Source organism: Papaver somniferum, chromosome 10 (genome assembly GCF_003573695.1).
Source record: "Papaver somniferum cultivar HN1 chromosome 10, ASM357369v1, whole genome shotgun sequence".
In the NCBI taxonomy this organism is placed as follows: Eukaryota; Viridiplantae; Streptophyta; class Magnoliopsida; order Ranunculales; family Papaveraceae; genus Papaver; species Papaver somniferum.
The window spans coordinates 145,544,580-145,562,353 of NC_039367.1; the positions used below are offsets into that span (position 1 = coordinate 145,544,580).

A 17,774-nucleotide genomic window follows, 5' to 3' on the forward strand; every position below is an offset into this window, starting at 1 on the left:
AAGGAAGGACTGACATCTACAGAAATCGGAATAGGTAAGGTGGAGTCAAGAGCTTGGAACTTAGAAGAGGATGCATTCATTGTAGCGTCCACAGGTTCCTCAAGCTTATCCCCTTCAAGCAATTCAACTCCCGTTGTGTGCACTTCAGAACATGATGACAAATTCCATGTGTGTACAGCATTGACATGCAAGACCTTCACACTATTGTGTAGTACGTCACAGTCATTCTCTTCCGCCATAGGTTCTGATGAAGGCAGATGTTCAGGTGCATAATTACAAATTCGCTTTCCATCACAAGGGCGAGGCTCTTTTATAATTATCTTTCTCTTTTTAGACTGCTGGACAACCTGCAAAATGTAGAACAAGAATCAGATGTCTAAAAACTTACTCCATTTGGGTAATAGCGAGAGACTACACAATTATATAAAGTATAATATGCTACCAGAACCTTAGAATTTCTGTCTGGAGATAACTCTGAATCTCCATCTGTATCTCTTTCCTTGACCATCTTCTCAACAATGATATCTGAATCTGCTTGACGTATTTCAATTGGCGTCATTAGGCTCTGTTCAGCCTCATCCACAGGGTCAATGAAAGATCCGGTAAGCTGTAAATAGAATAAAAAAACTTTAGAATCAACACACAGCCATGAATTATGCATGCCAAGAAAAACCCACATACAAAGTTAACACTTGGCATTTTTATTTTGCTGCATGACTCAAAAGCAAGCAAAAAAGAGCCTTTGTCAGAAACACCAGGGGTTCTTAGAAGAGTTGCAAAATCATATGCATGTTTTTAGGAGACCAGCTTCTTGGGTCTACCTGCACTTGGATCTCGCAACCTTGGGAAACAGGAGTCATCTAGCACAGTATCTAAGAGTTAAAAGTATAAGTTGTGAATTATATCACACTGTATCTTTTAGATTACAGATAAGTTCGCTTCTTTGAGTTTGTTAGCTGCATGAGTGTATACGTAACTTGCAGGTGACAAGAGTAAGTACATGGGTTCACCGGTATCTCGTTTGCCCCATCTTCCTTAAAGGTATATCTAATCTTTGCACTCTTACTCACCTATAATGCTCTATGAGATTGCACCTAATGCATTTAGAGCATAAACAACTTTAACTAGGTGCAATCTATAAAAATCCATGAGTGTAACTCTGTTACAACTTACAAATTGTCTGACAACACCAAGAATCCTACAATATGATTTATGCATTGCCAGCAATTGTTGCCACTAATTTTTGATCCAACGGAATCCTCAGCAGGAAAATTTATCAATGCAACAACCAATCCAGCGCCTAACTTGACAAAACTCTTATCATACTAGAAAACAGTAACCAAAAAGAACATACAACATTTGAGTATGAGTTAAGGTGCCATTGCTCTTCGTATGCTCTTAAAAAATGACAATGATGTTGCTAATCTATGCACAGTTGTTAAGTCAAGTTTCAGACATTGCAATCCGCATTCATGAAAAAGCAGTATAGCAGCTGGGTACGAAACACACGTACACTACTTGGAATTCAAATAATCATATACATTCTTAAAATTAGTTGAATCAAACACCCAAGAACAGAAAACCAAATCCTTTATCTCACATCATTAGCTAGCTAGCATCAAAATTTCAGTCTCTAAGCATACAATTTCAAACATGACATTCAAAAATCACAATATCTAGAGTACTACTTACATTTTGTTTGAGAGTGGTCATTCCGCTGTCCCCGATCTTTTGAGAAAGCACCCTAGTGTTCCACCTTACAAATCGAGGTTTGCTTTCTCCTTTTTCACCCTCATATTTGCTAATCAAGTGTGTAATTGCAGCAAACCAATACTGAAAAAGGAAACACAAGATAAGCAATCAATGTCAATTAGTCATATTATTTGGGGATATCCTAGATCCTCAGCAAAATCAACAAAAATGACTTACCAATATGTAAACAGTACAACCCCTGAGTGTTTTGTATGGTTTTTGGGTATCCATTAAAGCTTCCATCAAGTATGAATGGATCAAATCAGGCCAAGACACTTGGTCCAGCACAAAAACATACTTGAGATAGACACTGGGTAGTTTACCTCCACTCTGATCAGGAAAGAAGATTGCAACACAGAGATACAAAACAAGCAACTTGACAAAATCATGGGGTTTAGTCACATCCTCTGCCGCTGCATAAAGTGAATCTATAATATCTTTTATTTTCATCACTTTCTCTCCTTTTAAATATGTTTTGCAGAAGATTATCTGTGCTATACTGATACTAGTAAAATCTTCTTCTTCTTCTTCTTCTTCTTCTTCTTCTTCACTGGCTGATTTCATCCTCCTTTGTAACCCAAATATGACAGCAAGTAGTTCTGCTGTAGACTTGAATTCAACTCCTCCAAACCGAAAAACTCCTTTTTCTTGATCGAATGTGTTCAAGATATGCTCAAGACCAAGTTGTCTTTTCCTCATACCTGCTTGTTTAAGTCTACCTTGATGAAATGGTCTGTAAAAATTCCAGAATGGAAATTTTTTGATGGCTTCTAAGTGTTTTGGTTTGTCTTTAATCATTCTTCCAATGTTTTCAGAGATCTCTACTAATTGTTCTAGAGATGATCTGAACGCCCTTCTGTCTTTCTTTTGTTTGGTTTTCGGCATTTGACTGATGATACAGCTAGAAACTCAAAATGTCTCTCTTGAAGATTGCAGAAGAGAGAAGAAGAGTAGTGAAGTGGTGTGGTGCAGGGTCGGAGAGAGTAATTTGTTTTGTTATTATAGTGGAAATTGAACTATTGTCCTTGCTTTTGATGGTCATTCACAAATATCCCTAACACACTTTATAAATGTCCCTGATGGCATAATTGAAATTTTATCTAAAACAATTATTTTTATGGTTTCCGTATTTAACCTTTATGGATTATATATTCAACTCTTTCTTTACTTCTCAGAAAACACGAACACAACATCTTTATCGCTGCCTCCGCCACTACCATCTCCGTCTCCACCACAACCAACACCACTATTACCACCACCACCACCTCCTTAGTCACCATCTACATCTCCAGCTTTATAACAGATTCATGAATCAATTAGATTTGATTTTATTAGATTTGATTTTGACGGAGAGATCTGCGATTGAAAATAAAACCAAACCAAATTAATCCCACCACCACCATCTTCATCGTCACCAGCTCTGAAACTATCACTACCTTCGTCGCTGTCAATTGGTTCATGATTTAGAAGATTAATTTTCAAAAATCAGATCTGACGAGATGGAGATTTGAATCAAAAACTAAGTTTTAAAAGAAGATGGTGCTGATTCGAAGAAAACGATGGGGTTGGATTTGATCTGAGGTTGATTCGCTGAACTCATATAAGAAAAGGAAATAATTCTGTTGTTGATTGAAATAAGAAGACTATGGTGTTAAAATGGGTTTGGTGTTGAGCTGATGGTGGCGGTGTTGGTATGAGTTGCTATTACAAAGATTGAAGCCTGTTGCTGAATGAAATATGGTGGTTATCTGGGTTGAGTCAGGCAGTGATATATGTGTTTGAGTAAACAATCATTGTTGATACAAATAAAATGAATCAACAGTAGAAGTTTATCCAATTTAAGGGATAAAAATAACAGTTTATCCAAATAAAAATAGGATAAACAATAGAAGTTTATCCATTTCAGTGATGTTTTTGAGTAAACCATCACAATTGATCCAATAAATCTGTGTAAAATACCACAGTTGATCCAATAAGAGGTAGTTAAAGCATGGATAAACTTCCATTAATGGTTGATGGTTTTGTTGGTGGATCTGAAACTGCAGCTGGTGAAATGGTAGCATTTTTCCATCAGCATGGATAAACATCGATTGTTGATCCAACTAAAATGGATAAACTCATACTGTTGATCCAACTGCAATGGATAAACTACTGTTGTTGATACAAAATTATCTGAACCGAAGATGGCGGCGGCAACGGTGACGATGGTTGTTTCTATGGATTATTAATGGTGGTTGATGGTTTTGTTGGTGGATCTGAAACTGCAGCTGATGAAATGGTAGCATTTTTCCATCATCATGGATAAACATCCATTGTTGATCCAACTGCAATGGATAAACTTCTACTGTTGATCCAACTGCAATGGATAAACATCCATTGTTGATCCACTTATTGTTGATCCATCATCATGGATAAACATCCACTGTTGATCCAACTGAAATGGATAAACATCCATTGTTCTTCCAACTGAAATGGATCAACTACTGTTGTTGATACAAAAATATCTGAATCAGCGGCGGCGGCGACGGTGGCGGCGGCGGCGGTGACGGCGACGGACTAGTGGTGGTGGAGGACTGTTAGTAGTGTAACGGTGGTGAAGGAGTGGTGATGGCGGTTGGTAGGTGGTGGTTGTTGAACGGTGGTGGTGGAATGGTAGTTGAATGTTGGTGGTGGTAGTGAAGTGGTAGAGGAAATCTGTTCAATTTTGAAATAAAGAAAAATATTACATGGATGAGGGTATTAAGGTAATGTAATATTAAATGAATAAGGTTATAAAAAATTAGGGACATATTTATTGTTGAATAAGGATATATTTGTTGGGTTTGAAAAGGAAGGACATATAATTAATATACCCTTTATTATAAACATTCTCGAGTCTCTTTCACCAGAGGGTTCAGGGTTCAGTTCAGGCCTATATATCTGAGAGTCATCATAAAGGCATGGCAAGTCATACACTCCTGCTACTTTGACGTGTTGTGACTTTGTCTATTTTAACAAGGATTATCACGCACGTTGCTAGATTGGAGGTGCTAGATTAGCACTTAAGTGTTGCAATTCAAAAAAAAAGTGTGGAAAAAAAGTTAACACTAGTTCTCTCTCCTACCAGTTGCTAGAATGTGAAGTAGCATGCTGGATAGTTACGCTGAATGATTCAACGCTTGAAAAACCACCTTTTCGCGGAATGGTTCAGCGCTGAGAGATTTATTTTTGATCTGACAGCTGAGATTTAAAGCGCTGAACCATTTAGCGCTGAGCGCTGAATGGTTCACCGCTGGGCTGACGTGGACTGCTAATCTAGCTGCTAGATTAGCACTCCCGTAAGACTTAGGAGGTAGTCCTGACTGCTAATCTAGCTGCTAGACTAGCACCCCATAAGACTAAGTCTGATAGGGGTGTGCAAGTTCACTCGGGGGTGTATCAAAATCTTGATAAGACAAATCATTTCTCACACTTTGAGTGCTATGCTTTAAAAGAAAATGGTACGCCTATTAGCAAAGTTGAAATTCTGAATTGTTTTCAACTGAGTTGAATGGTCTCTGGTGGATAGATGGGCATTAAAAGCTTTCCCTTTTACTTCTTGGCACGGTAATAACTTTTTCATCTACACAAATCATTCATCTATTGGTTAAGGCCGGTATCATAGAAAGATGCGCGTGCAGCACATGATTGTACATTTTTGTGCTAAAAACAGCACCAATGAGATTAAGGGCCTCAATATCGTATGCTAATTGGAAGTGTAACTATATTACATATTTCTTACAACTACACTCCACTGTAACTGATTCAACCTCTATGTGATCATCATGAATTCTTATTTTATTAACTAAAGATTAAGAATATTTACAAGAATGATTCAAGTATTATAACAATTCTACTTGAAATCTAAGATCACTTTCTCTCTCTTCCTATTTCCTTTCCAAGACTTGTCCTAGAATCTTTTTGGAAACAATGACTCTCTCCTTTATATAGGATTTTACATAGTGGATGACAGCTAAGAATCTCATTATTTTCGGGATCTCTATACGACATATTCGCTCATATACAATCGCTCATCTCCGCATAGCATATTTCTTTGCATGATTCTTCACACTTTACTCGTGACTTTGCTGACATCATATGGTGCGTCATCTCAACTTTGCTGTGTGCGACGCCCTTCGCTTAGGTTGTATTCTTTACTTCGCGTAGTTATTAACGTGTGTGATATTTAACTCCTACATTTGCCTCTTCTCATGTTGCTTATTCTTCAGAGTGAGCGATATGAGAAATTCTCCTCCTGCAAATCGCACATGCTTGTATTTTTTCATTTTACTCTGCCGACAATTTTCCCTATCTTAAGCTCACCTCATGTACGCGTGTCCTTTTAACCACTCATCTTTCGACACGTCCTTTTTTAACCGTACGTTTTTATCCGTTCATTTCTTCGCATTAATGAGAATAAATCTTGAAAAACGGGTCTCTCTTTCCTATATATTCTCTTATACCTTTCTCCCTTTATTTATTTCATTCTTCTTCACCTTCTCTGCAATTTTATACTCTTCATTCCCATTCTTCAATGGCTCCTGCTGGTAAAAAGATGGAAATCAAATTTAATAGAGTGAAAACTGACTTCAATCAGAGGGGTTATGAACTCTCTCTTCCATCTTCATGTAATTTCGCATCCAAACTTAACCTTGATCTAATCAAATCTGATCAATGGAATAATCAAAAAATCATCGTTACATTAGGTCAACTTCAATTTTTACCAATTCCATTGTATAACCTTGAGATTCCTCTCTTCTATAGAATTCTCGCTGATGAAAGATTTGCACGAGGAATATTTCAGTTGAGTGGTGATGCTATCAGGATACCATTAGAGTATGCTCATCGCGCAGATGGTCTTGTAAATTCTTATCCTGATGAAGTGCGAAAAGAGGATCATCGTGATAAAATTATAGATCTTGATGAGTATACTCTTGATAATTTCTTTAAGAATTATTACATCTTTATTATGAAAAGTAAAGTGACTAAGTGGGTTGTTCGCATAAGGAGAATAGATGGTATCTCTGAAGATGAAAAAATTATGCGAGACGTTGATTGGAATTCAAACTCTAATCGTGCTGCTCGCAGATCCAATGATTCTAGTTGGCTTAATTGCCCTGTCATCTTGGAAAGATCCTTTGTATCTGGTAAAGCTGCGGATGGTTCTGACAATCCTCTGCCCGAAAATTTTCCTCTTTACCAGCCTTGGGAATTTAAATTATTTTAAAATGAGGAAAAGAAAGTAGCGGTGTGTGATCCTCTTAACTCGATTTGTAAATTCTCGTAACTTTCTTTCTTATATCTTATTTATTCTCTTTCGCAGGATGCCAAAAAGGTCAGTACTTCGCGCAAAATATCATCTTCGCGAAATAAGGAAGTAAGAAACACACTTTTTATTTTTAACAATATTGTTTCCTCTGTTTCTTATCTTGATTATTCGCATAGGTGAATCCTTTGAACGACAAAAATTTAGGCAAAAGCAAGAACACTCCTAAGAAACGCGCATCAAAATATGAATCCAAGAAAACCTCGTTAAAAGATGATATCTCTAGAAAGCGTGCGAGGTATAATTCTTCTTCAAGTTCAGAATCTTCAGATAGAGATACTTTTGTTTTTGAGGAAGAGGTATCGATTGATTCGTATCGAAAGAAGTTGTCTGATCTTTTTTCTGGAGATGCTCTTGCTACTCTTGGGGATGATGAAACGGATCGTGCCTTAAAGATGATCTCAAAGATCTGTACTACTTCAGATTTGGGAGATCGATCTCTTCGTGTTGCTGCCTCTGCGATAAACCCAGATTTTCAATTTGCGATGAACGACTTGGTAATATTCTGCAAAATTTGTCTTTTATCTTTTCCTTATTATTTCTTCTCTTTCTTATAATGCTTCTTTTACATTTCACAGAGTGCTCGCATATCTTATGCGATTTCTTTAGACAATGAAAGAAAGCTTCGCAAGTTGCAAGATGAGAATGCCACACTAAAACATGAGAAATCTATTCTTTCGGATGCGAATGCGAATCTTACAAGCGAGAATACGAAACTTAGAAATGAGAATTTAACTAATTCTCAATTGATTCTCCAAACTCGAGAAAGAAACAAAGAACTCATTGGTATGCAACTTATATTCTCATACTCCTTTTCTTTTATGCGATCGTTCGCACTTCTAACTTAATTATCTTCGCAGACCTGTATGACCTTTCAGATGAAGCGGCTAATCTTCCCGATGCTGAAATTCTTTTAGAGCATCTCAACTACTCTTTAAATAATTATCCTACTCGAGGATTTGAAAACCTCAGATTAGAAGAGTTAAGATCAAAATATACTACTCTTAGAGAACGCCATAAAAGTGCATTATCCACTGCCAATAGTTTTAAACGACGTTTTTATGAGGAGAGAGAAACAATTCAGGTATTGGAGGAGAAGAAGAACAAACTTATTGTTTAAAAAGATGATATCACTCTTAGGGGTGCGAAAACACTAGAAAAATTTCAAGAATCCCTTATTGAGGTTAAGATAGAACGTGATTCAGCTTGCCGTGAGAGGGACATTCTTATTGAGGAAAGAAATTTAATTCGATCTCAACTCCTTATAGAAAGTGAAGCTGAGTTTAACTGTGCTGCTAGAATTCTGAACGATGCTAGAAATAATCTAGGTGTAAATGTTAGCCTTCACACTGAACATTCTACACTGGTCGCGGATATTATTTCCAATTATGAAGGTCATTTGTTGTTCTTTGATCTTCATTTATATTCTTTGGGGATAATTGTCTGTTATCTTAACTCTTTTGTTGATGCTTCGCAGAGAAAGAGAAGGTATATCAAAAGAGAGTTGCAGAGCTAGAAACTCGCTTGGATGCTAAAGAAGAAGAATCATTTGCTCGTAACTCAAAGTATCAGCAGTTGAAGGAAAATTGGTTTAATTTAGTCCAAAACAATAGTAATGATGCTAATCGTTCTCGAGAGGCTGATGTTAAAAGAGTTTGTCTTGAGAATGGTATTCCTTTGTCAAAATACAACTTTCCAGCGATTCCTGAAAATGTACCCATTCCTGATATCCAAGTTACTGATGGAGAAGAAGATTCTGAAGAAGATTCTGAAGAAGAAATTAGTGATTTTGAGACTAAGCGAAATGAGGGAGATGAAAATTGATTGCTTCTTCTTGTTGTGATAATTCTTGTAAACTCTTGTAAATTCTTGTAAATTCAGTTATCTTTTTAATATGATTCTTCTTTTCTTCGCTTCAAATTTATGACTTCTTCATATGCATATAAGACTATCAAAATGGGGAAAATAGCACTTCTTTTGCATTCCCATTCTTGCCTCTTGTTATTTGGCAGATTTTGATAAACCAAATATGATTGGTATCCTTTATCATGAACTTCTTTTAGTGCGAGCATATTTTAAATGTTATGAATAATTTCTATGAGGTCTTATTTTTCCCTTCCTATGTAAAGGTTTTATGTTCCCTCTGTTTATATGCGACGAAATCGCAGGAAGTCTTTGTATTTTAGTACATCGACCCATTGATCTCGTCTTATCTTTTTCACTTGTATTATTTCCTCTTCAGGTATGTCGCATAAATATCACAAGTCTTAATACTCCCATGAGTAAAATCCTTGTGATATTTACGACTTTTGACACAATTCATCTCCCTAATGGAGGGTGTCGTCCTTATCTTCCCCCTGGATGCCCCTTCAAGGAAGCTTACCTCTATCGTGTTAAGATTATGGCTCTTCCCATCCAGCTTTTCAACAACCAGTTGATTTCGCAATCTCGCATACGCTACCTATAGGGTTTATGGCAGCAAGATCGCACCCTAAGTGGGGTATCTTCGGACCGAGTGCATCATAGTCAGGACTTGTCAAGAGTGGAAAGGTACGCTCCAGACGTCCCGGGCACTCTTGACTCAACCGTGTACCTCGGCGTCCTGATCGAGTTTCTGCACTCCTTAGGAGAGCCTTTCTCACCTTAGGCTCTCAATCTAAGATTTCTATCTTAGACTGAAATTTTAAGGTATCTCTCCCGGATGGGCATTATCGTTTCATTCTCACCCCAAATCTCCACAACTCAAGTTCCGGGGTCAGTGTAGCCTTCCCTTGAGTCATGCCTTATAGGTTTTTCTGATTATGATGTGCGATAGGTCTTACTATATTGCCTCTTGCATATGAGCGAACTAGGGTGCATGCCACATTCGGATTCCTAGCCAATCTGATACTAAATATCATTTTCTGTAGCCTTTTATAAAGGTCTTATTATAAATATTTCTCTTTTTGTTTTCTTATTATGGATTTACCATATGAAACTAAAGATTCTCATTCCAATCTTTTAACTCGTACATAAATGCTTTTTATTGAATTTTCTTAAATTCGCATATGTTTTTCAGAATATTCATTCGCATAACCATTCAATAGGTATTGTGCGAAAGTCACTGTGCCCTCCACCTTTTGATATTTTGCCTCTACGCTTTTTCTTTCCATAAAAATTGTGTTGCTAATCTTGATTACAATTTTATTTGCATAAGAATCTATTCCAGCACCTCACATCATTGTTTCCCCAACTTTGTACACCGCATCAAACATCAACCATTAATCTCTCTGCTCTTCGACTATCTGCTGCATATTTTTTGAAATTTCTTCGCTTGAATTCTCTTGCTTCGCATTTTTCAACATCAATTTCTTGGCAATTTTTACTTTCAATTGTATCCCCTCTTATAATGACAACACCCTGAGGTAGAGGAAACTTGATGCATTGATGAAATGTTGATGCAACAGCTAATATTCCATGTAGCCATGGTCTTCCAAAGAGAGCATTATAGGGCGACTCGACATCCACTACACAGAATGTGATATCTGTTGGTAAATTTTGTAAAAGAATTCGCATAGTCACTTCTCCCTTTGGTTTATTTGCAGAACCATTAAAGCCATAGATTTTGTATGTTGAAGGGACTAACTCATCATCTCTTCCACCCATGGTTTTATATGTATGATAAAACAGAATATCTACAGAACTTCCAGTATCTATAAGTATTCTATTTATCACCCAGGTGTTTCTCTCATTTTCTTCCTCATCTTCTTCCGATGGCTTCAGATTAATTCCCAACCGCACCACCAATGGACATTCATGTGATTCTCCTCCTCCTGGTGTTTCATCTGCGCTGAACGAGATTTTCTGCTTTTGCCATTCTTTCAAGGGTGATATTTTTGCCAGGTTAAGAATTTCCCTTCCTTCAGCATCTCTCGCATATACTCGACTTAAGACATTATCATGAAAATCTTCTATGTTTCTGAACGAGTGTATGATCTAGTTACAATATAAATTCTTTGCCTTCGCACCCACTTCAATAACAAATGTACTCATTTCCTTCTCCTTTGCATATGTATTTCCTTGAGGTGGAGGTGGATGTGGTGGTGGTAAATTCCTTGGCTGTTTTAGTAAGAAATGGTCCAACTTTCCTTGCTCAATCATTCGCAATATAATCTTCCTCACATTTCTACAGTTGCTTGTTGTGTGACCATGGAATCTATGATAGACACAAAATTCTTTACTCCTCCTTCCTGGTGGTGGCTCTTCGCATACATTATGTGGTTCTGGAATATCATCCATTAGGAGAGCAGCTTCCCATACTTTATCCATTGTAGTGTTCAACTTCGGAAAATTTATCTGTTCCCACACTATTCTTCCAACTTTCTTGTTATAATGTGTTTGCTGTCCTGCAGAGCTTCCTAGTTGAACTGTATCAGCACCTACATAATTTTGAAGTTGCTTTTCTCTTTACTCTTTATTAAACTCTGCTTGATCTGCACTGCCCATAGCCACTAACTTTTGTTCCATCTCTGCATTATTCCTTCATTGAGTTCCCTGCGATGTACTCGCAACAACATTTTTCATCCTCGGAAGTAAACTTGTATTTCCACCTTTCAAATAAGATATTGCAACTGGGTAAGATTCCATATCTCTTTGCTTTTCCTCAAGTGCTATGTATTCTTCTTGAAATTCGCGCATCTCCGACATTGTTATTGTATCCTTTATTATGAAGATTTAGGTATATAATAAATCTATTGCAAAGAGAACATTAATGAATGCAAGAATAAGATGTCGCTCATCCACCCGTCTTCACATTTCACTACACATTGTTCTCCAACGAGTCGTTAGATGACGCAAACTCTCATTTGTTCTTTTGCGAAGTCCGAATGCAGTCTCAATCCCTGGTCTTGATAGATTATTACTTATGTGTTTCCCCAAAAAGACATTTTATAGATGATGAAATAAACCAATGGATTATACAGGTAGGCCTTCAAACCATTTCAAAGCTTCTCCAGCTAGACTTGCAGCAAAATATTTGCACATTACTGCATCATAATTTTCCCACTACAATAAACATCTAGAATAGGCTTTTACATGTTTTATCACACATGCGCTTCCATCAAATATACTTGTAAATGCCGGTAAACTGCACTTAGATGGTAGCGATGCTCTTTGAATTTCTTTAGTAGATGGAGTTTTTCCAGCATCCTCCACTACTTCCTCTAGTTGTCTTCTTCCATCATTTCTCTTAGTAGTCATCATTTCTCTTAATTCTGCCACCTCCTTAAGAATTTCTTCGCTTAATGATTTATCCAAATCCTCTCGCATGGGTATATTTAATCTTGCTTGTCTCAATCTATTCTCATGATTTTCTTGGCGTATTGCCTCTTGTATCTCCTGTTGTTCAGTTTCCTCTCTTCTTCGCCTACGCCTTTCAGTATTTGCTTCGATTTGTACTCTATCAAGTATTTCTTCATTTCCTGTGCGATCATATTGATGTCTTGATATTTCTCTTTCTTGTGGAGTAATTCGACCTTGATCTATATCATCTATGCGATGACGCTCGCGTCCCTTTACTCGATTATCAATATGATGTAATCCGCTTTGTAACTCTCTTTCTTCTAATTCTTCCCTTCTTCTCTGTCTACCTCTCGCACATGCAATCTCTCGTTCGCGCTCATATTCATCTCTCAACATTTCTCTACCATGTAATATCATTTGTCCTTACCTTGGATCCTCTTCTTCCCTTTCACAATTAGTATTTGCACGACGAAGAAGTTCGCGTGGGTGTTCATATCGATTAGATGCTAAGTCAATTACACGTCTCCTTTCCCTTTGATATTCTAAATTTTCATCTTCTTGCGAGTTTTCTTCAATGACTTCCATATGTTGCCTTCGCCTATCATTTCTTCGATTAGATTGGCTCTGTCGGGAAGAACTCCTACTGGATATTGACTTTGAACGTGTATCACTCCTTGATATTTGTTCTTGTAGTCTAAGATTCTCTTCTCGTAAATCATCATTTTGATGGATTAGATTCGCACGCTCTTCTTCTTCTCTCTTTCTTTAAATCAGTAATCTTTGCGTAAGCTCTACAATCGTCATATTTCCTTCACTCGTTGTAACTGGTTCTTCGTTCCCAATTCTCTGTCCTTCCTCTATGGAATTCGTCATCGCAGTATGGACACTCACTCTATCATAATCTATATCATTATTCTGTCCTTGTTCTCGCTGAGATCCAATTGGAATTTCTGTTCTTTGATGTTCTTCCATTCCTTCCTCTTGTTGCTCAAGATTTGTAATTCGTCTTCGTTCAGCAAGTCTGTTACTTCTTCTAGTTGTCATTCCTTGTTCAACAACAAACTCGATCATTGACATTTCTAAATTTTTAGATCTCACTTTTTCCCTTAAAATCTATGATATACTATCAGGAATTAGCATCCAGAGCTGTTTCTTAGCGCCAAAAATGTAGTTGTAAGAAATCTTACAACTACATGTAAGAATATTTTGTATGACTAGAAATATTCCCTTGGGCCCATGTAATAATTTTGGTAATAGATTATTGATATACTTATGTTCGGTTTCCTTTATGGGATTATTATTCCTAATATCTCTTCTTTGATGGACGGTCGAGATCTAATGCTATTAACTAAACCCTAGGAACTTGGTCCTCCTTCTTCCTATAAGAGGAACACAATATCCATCGGTATTGGGTTCGAGAATTTAACTATTCATAACGTATGAGGTCAAGAAGGAGAAACTAAGAACTCCACAAGGTATTACCGCTGTTCCAAAGATGATCGGCGTGAGATGGATTAACGCTATCAGGTATTCCGTATAAACTAATCTTTGTATATTTGATTATGTGATTATCATGAAGTTCAACGATCCTAATTAACGATCTATAAAATAAATTCTTATAGTTGGTATCTAGAGCTTGTGTTTAGAACTCATGATCGTCCATTGATAATATACAATGACTTGTTGTTTTTTTTCTGCGACTACATTCACATCCAGTTCTATATATTTTAGGGTCAAGATGTTGTTATGATTGTCGGTTCTTGAAACTTAAATCGAAATTAAACATATAGAGAAAATATGCATATTGATGGAATGTCTTTAAAATATAAGTGCATAATCATGTTCTCTCAATCACGAACACTCAAAAGAAGATTCTTTAACTTTGATTCCAATAGTGCGTTGTATGCCTAGGCTTGATGAGCGAATGTCCGATTAGGGTTTAATTTTCTTGTTGTTAATTTTTGAAAAATATCAAATTCGAAGTTGATAAAGTTAACCTAACGTTCCGGGCCTGTGTGGTTTATTGTGTGATAAAGTTTTAAAAGTAAAAACATTAATGGGTCCGCACATAAACGCACCCACTATTACACATTAAGTTGGGTATTTAAAATACAAATAAGTGACGGCCTCCTTGCGTTAAATTTTCTCCATATTGATTGAAAATGTAACCGATTCTTCTTAGCTGCCTCAACTTATCCCATCCAACGATTAAGCAGATCCGAGTAGGGTCTTATCCTTGTAAGAATTGAGAAATCACCTCGTAAGAAATGAGAAATCTCTTTGTGTCTGTACTGGTTATGTACATGTCAAAAGCACAAATTAAAATCAACTGACCTACTATCTATTGGGCCTAGCCCAATAATCATGTATATGCATTTTTCAACTGCAAGTCTGCAACTTAAAAATGAACGTGTTTGTTATTTTTTCTAAGGTTACCTGGCTTGTTTTCATTATGATACTAAATACTGTCCAATTTGTTTGGGGTCTAACTTTACATGCAAGTTAATAGTAAAATAGACCTTTGAATCTTACTGTGTACCATTCATTTTGACTTTCACTGAATTGGATATCAATATTAAAAAAAAAAAAGAAAAAAAAAAGAATGAAAGAATCGTTCTAATGGTTTTCTGGTTCAAACTTAGTATGGTTTAAATTTGATCATTATAGAATCAAAATTATAAATGGAACAGTTTGTAGCGAAAACTAAATTCTATGAAGCCTAAGAAATTATGTAGGGGTCTTACTTACAGAAATATATGAACCGACCAATATGCTTCCGCTTTATCGATAACATTAATGCACAATTTAAGTTGATTTTTATCGAATGATTTTATAATGAAACCATTTTTCACACTATTAGATTTGAGCGTGTATATGATATGGTTTATGTGTATGTGCATCATGGTAGGATTTTTCTCCCGACGTTATTTTTTGTTATTAAACGAGATTATTGTCCGCAAAATCATTATGTCGAGACTCTTTAGTATCACCACAGTATACTGGAGTGTTTTTCTCTTAAGCAATAATCATGTTGTCATTGTAAGCAGGAATTCGCCAAACCGTAAAGGTGAGGTTTAGCGACTATCGAATTATTATGATAATGGCATTATTGTTAAGATTGTTTGGCGATCACCACAGTGATTTCAAACAATTTCTTTGGCCATAATCATTATATTGTCAAGTGCTTACTATATTGTTTTGCTTAAATATATTAGAACGCCAATTACGCACAGGTGATTCGAGTTCACATGTTTAAGAAGACACTTAAGGATACGATTTTTGGTTATACATTATTGATCTGAATCACTTTTTCGTCTTAATGAGTGTCTAGTATCATTTCTCCACATTTTCTACCTTGAGTGTCAATTTAGACTGCATTTACTAGACATAACAGTATAGATCATGATTAAGTAAATTATGCTTAAGTTTTCATCATTTCTTATAAAAAGCATAAAAGAAAATTTACATTAAATTTATATGAATATTTTTATTATGTTGTTTTATCCAAAACTTGTTACATATTCTATAGAAATTAAGGTTTATTTTTGGATAAATTCCTTCATATTTGTGAAAATATATGATGTTCATTGCCTATTCTGACACCCTTCATTTTAATCCACATTATATGTGTTATTCATCATGATTTTTCAAACTTGCATCAAATTAAACTAGTGATGCATCAAAGAATTTTTCTTCAATGAAATTCATTATAGAAACATACTTATAGACTTGCTTAATGCTCAATTTTGGGTTAAGAAATGTTCACCATGTTTGGATATTTTTCCTATTAAGGGGTTAATGTTTTCATATTTTCTATATGACATGCTTTTTGGATTAGTTTTTGTGATTACTCATAATTGTTTATAATCGAATAATTTTATGATCAGATCAAGTATGTCCATATTATTGAGTGGGACTGCGCAATATCACAAGAAAAGTTAGTGTGATATTTTCAATTGTACATATTCGCTAGATAGTTTAGTTATCACCACAGTGATACTAAACTCTTATCTTGTAACTATTGTGTATTTTGAGTCTTTTTTAGTTTGATTTAACGATTAGAACAATGCTGCTCACAAGTAGTTTTGGTTCACACGTTTAAACAAGCATTAAGGTTACCCGAATGTTTCATATACATGTGAAATAATAGCCACCCACAGGTGACTACAATTCACATTATATTAGGATGAACATATTTAGAATTATTCGAGTTTGTTAATACATTTTAGGACGTGAGTTGCCCACAGGTAATTCTAGTTGTAGTATTTAACAAACGTAATGTTGAATTATGAGAATGTAAAATATGTACTGATGTTTTTCATGTCTCACATTGTTCCTTGATAAGGTTTTACTCACAGGAGAATCTTATTGAAGGTATGTAACTACTGTAAGCTTAATTGTCATTTATCTCTATTATAAATTTCAGCTTTTGTTCTTATTAATTGTTGATTATGATTATTTTGTAGACTTTTAATGGCCAATTTTTGGAAGATAGAATTGTTTATCACCCGGAAATTTTTCCCGTTACTGTGTAAGTCTATCGATTGCATTATGAATCCCAATCCAGGATGTTTTCTTGAACATTCATTATTGAATTTGGGAGGCAATTATAGATAAAGTGAAAATCATAAAGTCTAACAAAGGTGGTGAATATTGTGAAAGGTATTACAAAACAGGATAATATCCTAAATCTTTTGCATAGTATCTTCAAAAATTTGGAATTGTTTTTCAATACACAAGGCCAAATTATCCTTGGCATAATGGTGTATAACAAAAGGCAAAATCATACTTTTATAAAAATGGTTAGAAGCATGATGAGTTATGCATAATGACCACATATCAGTGAATGTATGTTCTTTCAACAACTGTGTAATTTAAATAGATTTCCGATTAAAGCAGTTTCAAAGACACACTTTGGACTAGAATGGATGGAAACCTAGTTTAAATCACCTTTAAATTATGGATGTTCAGTTGGATGTGAGGGATTACATTCCAAAGAACGAAAATTGGATTTGGAAACTATTATTAGTTCATTGGTTTTCTTAAATAATCCAAATGGTATTCTTTAACATTCTAACCGTAGTATGAGACTTATTGAAACCGAAAATGTAAATTCGTTAATGATAGCATAATCAGTGGGAGTACGTGCAAATATCTGTTGAAGAAATCATGATAATGATCCCTTTATTATATTGTGAATCTTCTCATTATCAGAATGTTAGATAATAAAAGACCACAAATTAGTGATCCAATACTCCATAATATAACTACTGCCAATAAAGAAATTTTTTGATAACAACATGAACCTGCATTAAGAAGGTCTCAACATAGATTGAAAGAAAGTTATTCATGTTGTTTCAATGATTTTCTTACAATAATTTATTACATTTTGATATGG

General features: G+C 35.6%; 1 protein-coding gene across 1 annotated transcript; it reads right to left on the reverse strand.

Moving 5' to 3' along the window:
• Positions 1–1,169: 1,169 nt before the first annotated feature.
• Positions 1,170–2,680, reverse strand: LOC113316424. Its single transcript, XM_026564606.1, has 3 exons — positions 1,930–2,680; positions 1,693–1,833; positions 1,170–1,325 (listed from the first exon to the last, which is right to left on the reverse strand). Exons 1-3 carry the CDS (start codon positions 2,635–2,637, stop codon positions 1,170–1,172), a joined length of 1,005 nt encoding a protein of 334 aa, XP_026420391.1. The 5' UTR covers positions 2,638–2,680.
• Between the last annotated feature and the right edge of the window lie 15,094 nt (positions 2,681–17,774).

Coding starts and splice junctions, on each gene's coding strand:
- LOC113316424 (XM_026564606.1), bottom strand. CDS start 2,637: ATGCCGAAAACCAAACAAAAGAAAGACAGAAGGGCGTTCAGATCATCT. Junction 1,834..1,929: donor GTTGTACTGTTTACATATTG/GTAAGTCATTTT, acceptor TTCCTTTTTCAG/TATTGGTTTGCTGCAATTAC. Junction 1,326..1,692: donor TGACCACTCTCAAACAAAAT/GTAAGTAGTACT, acceptor ACTGTTTTCTAG/TATGATAAGAGTTTTGTCAA.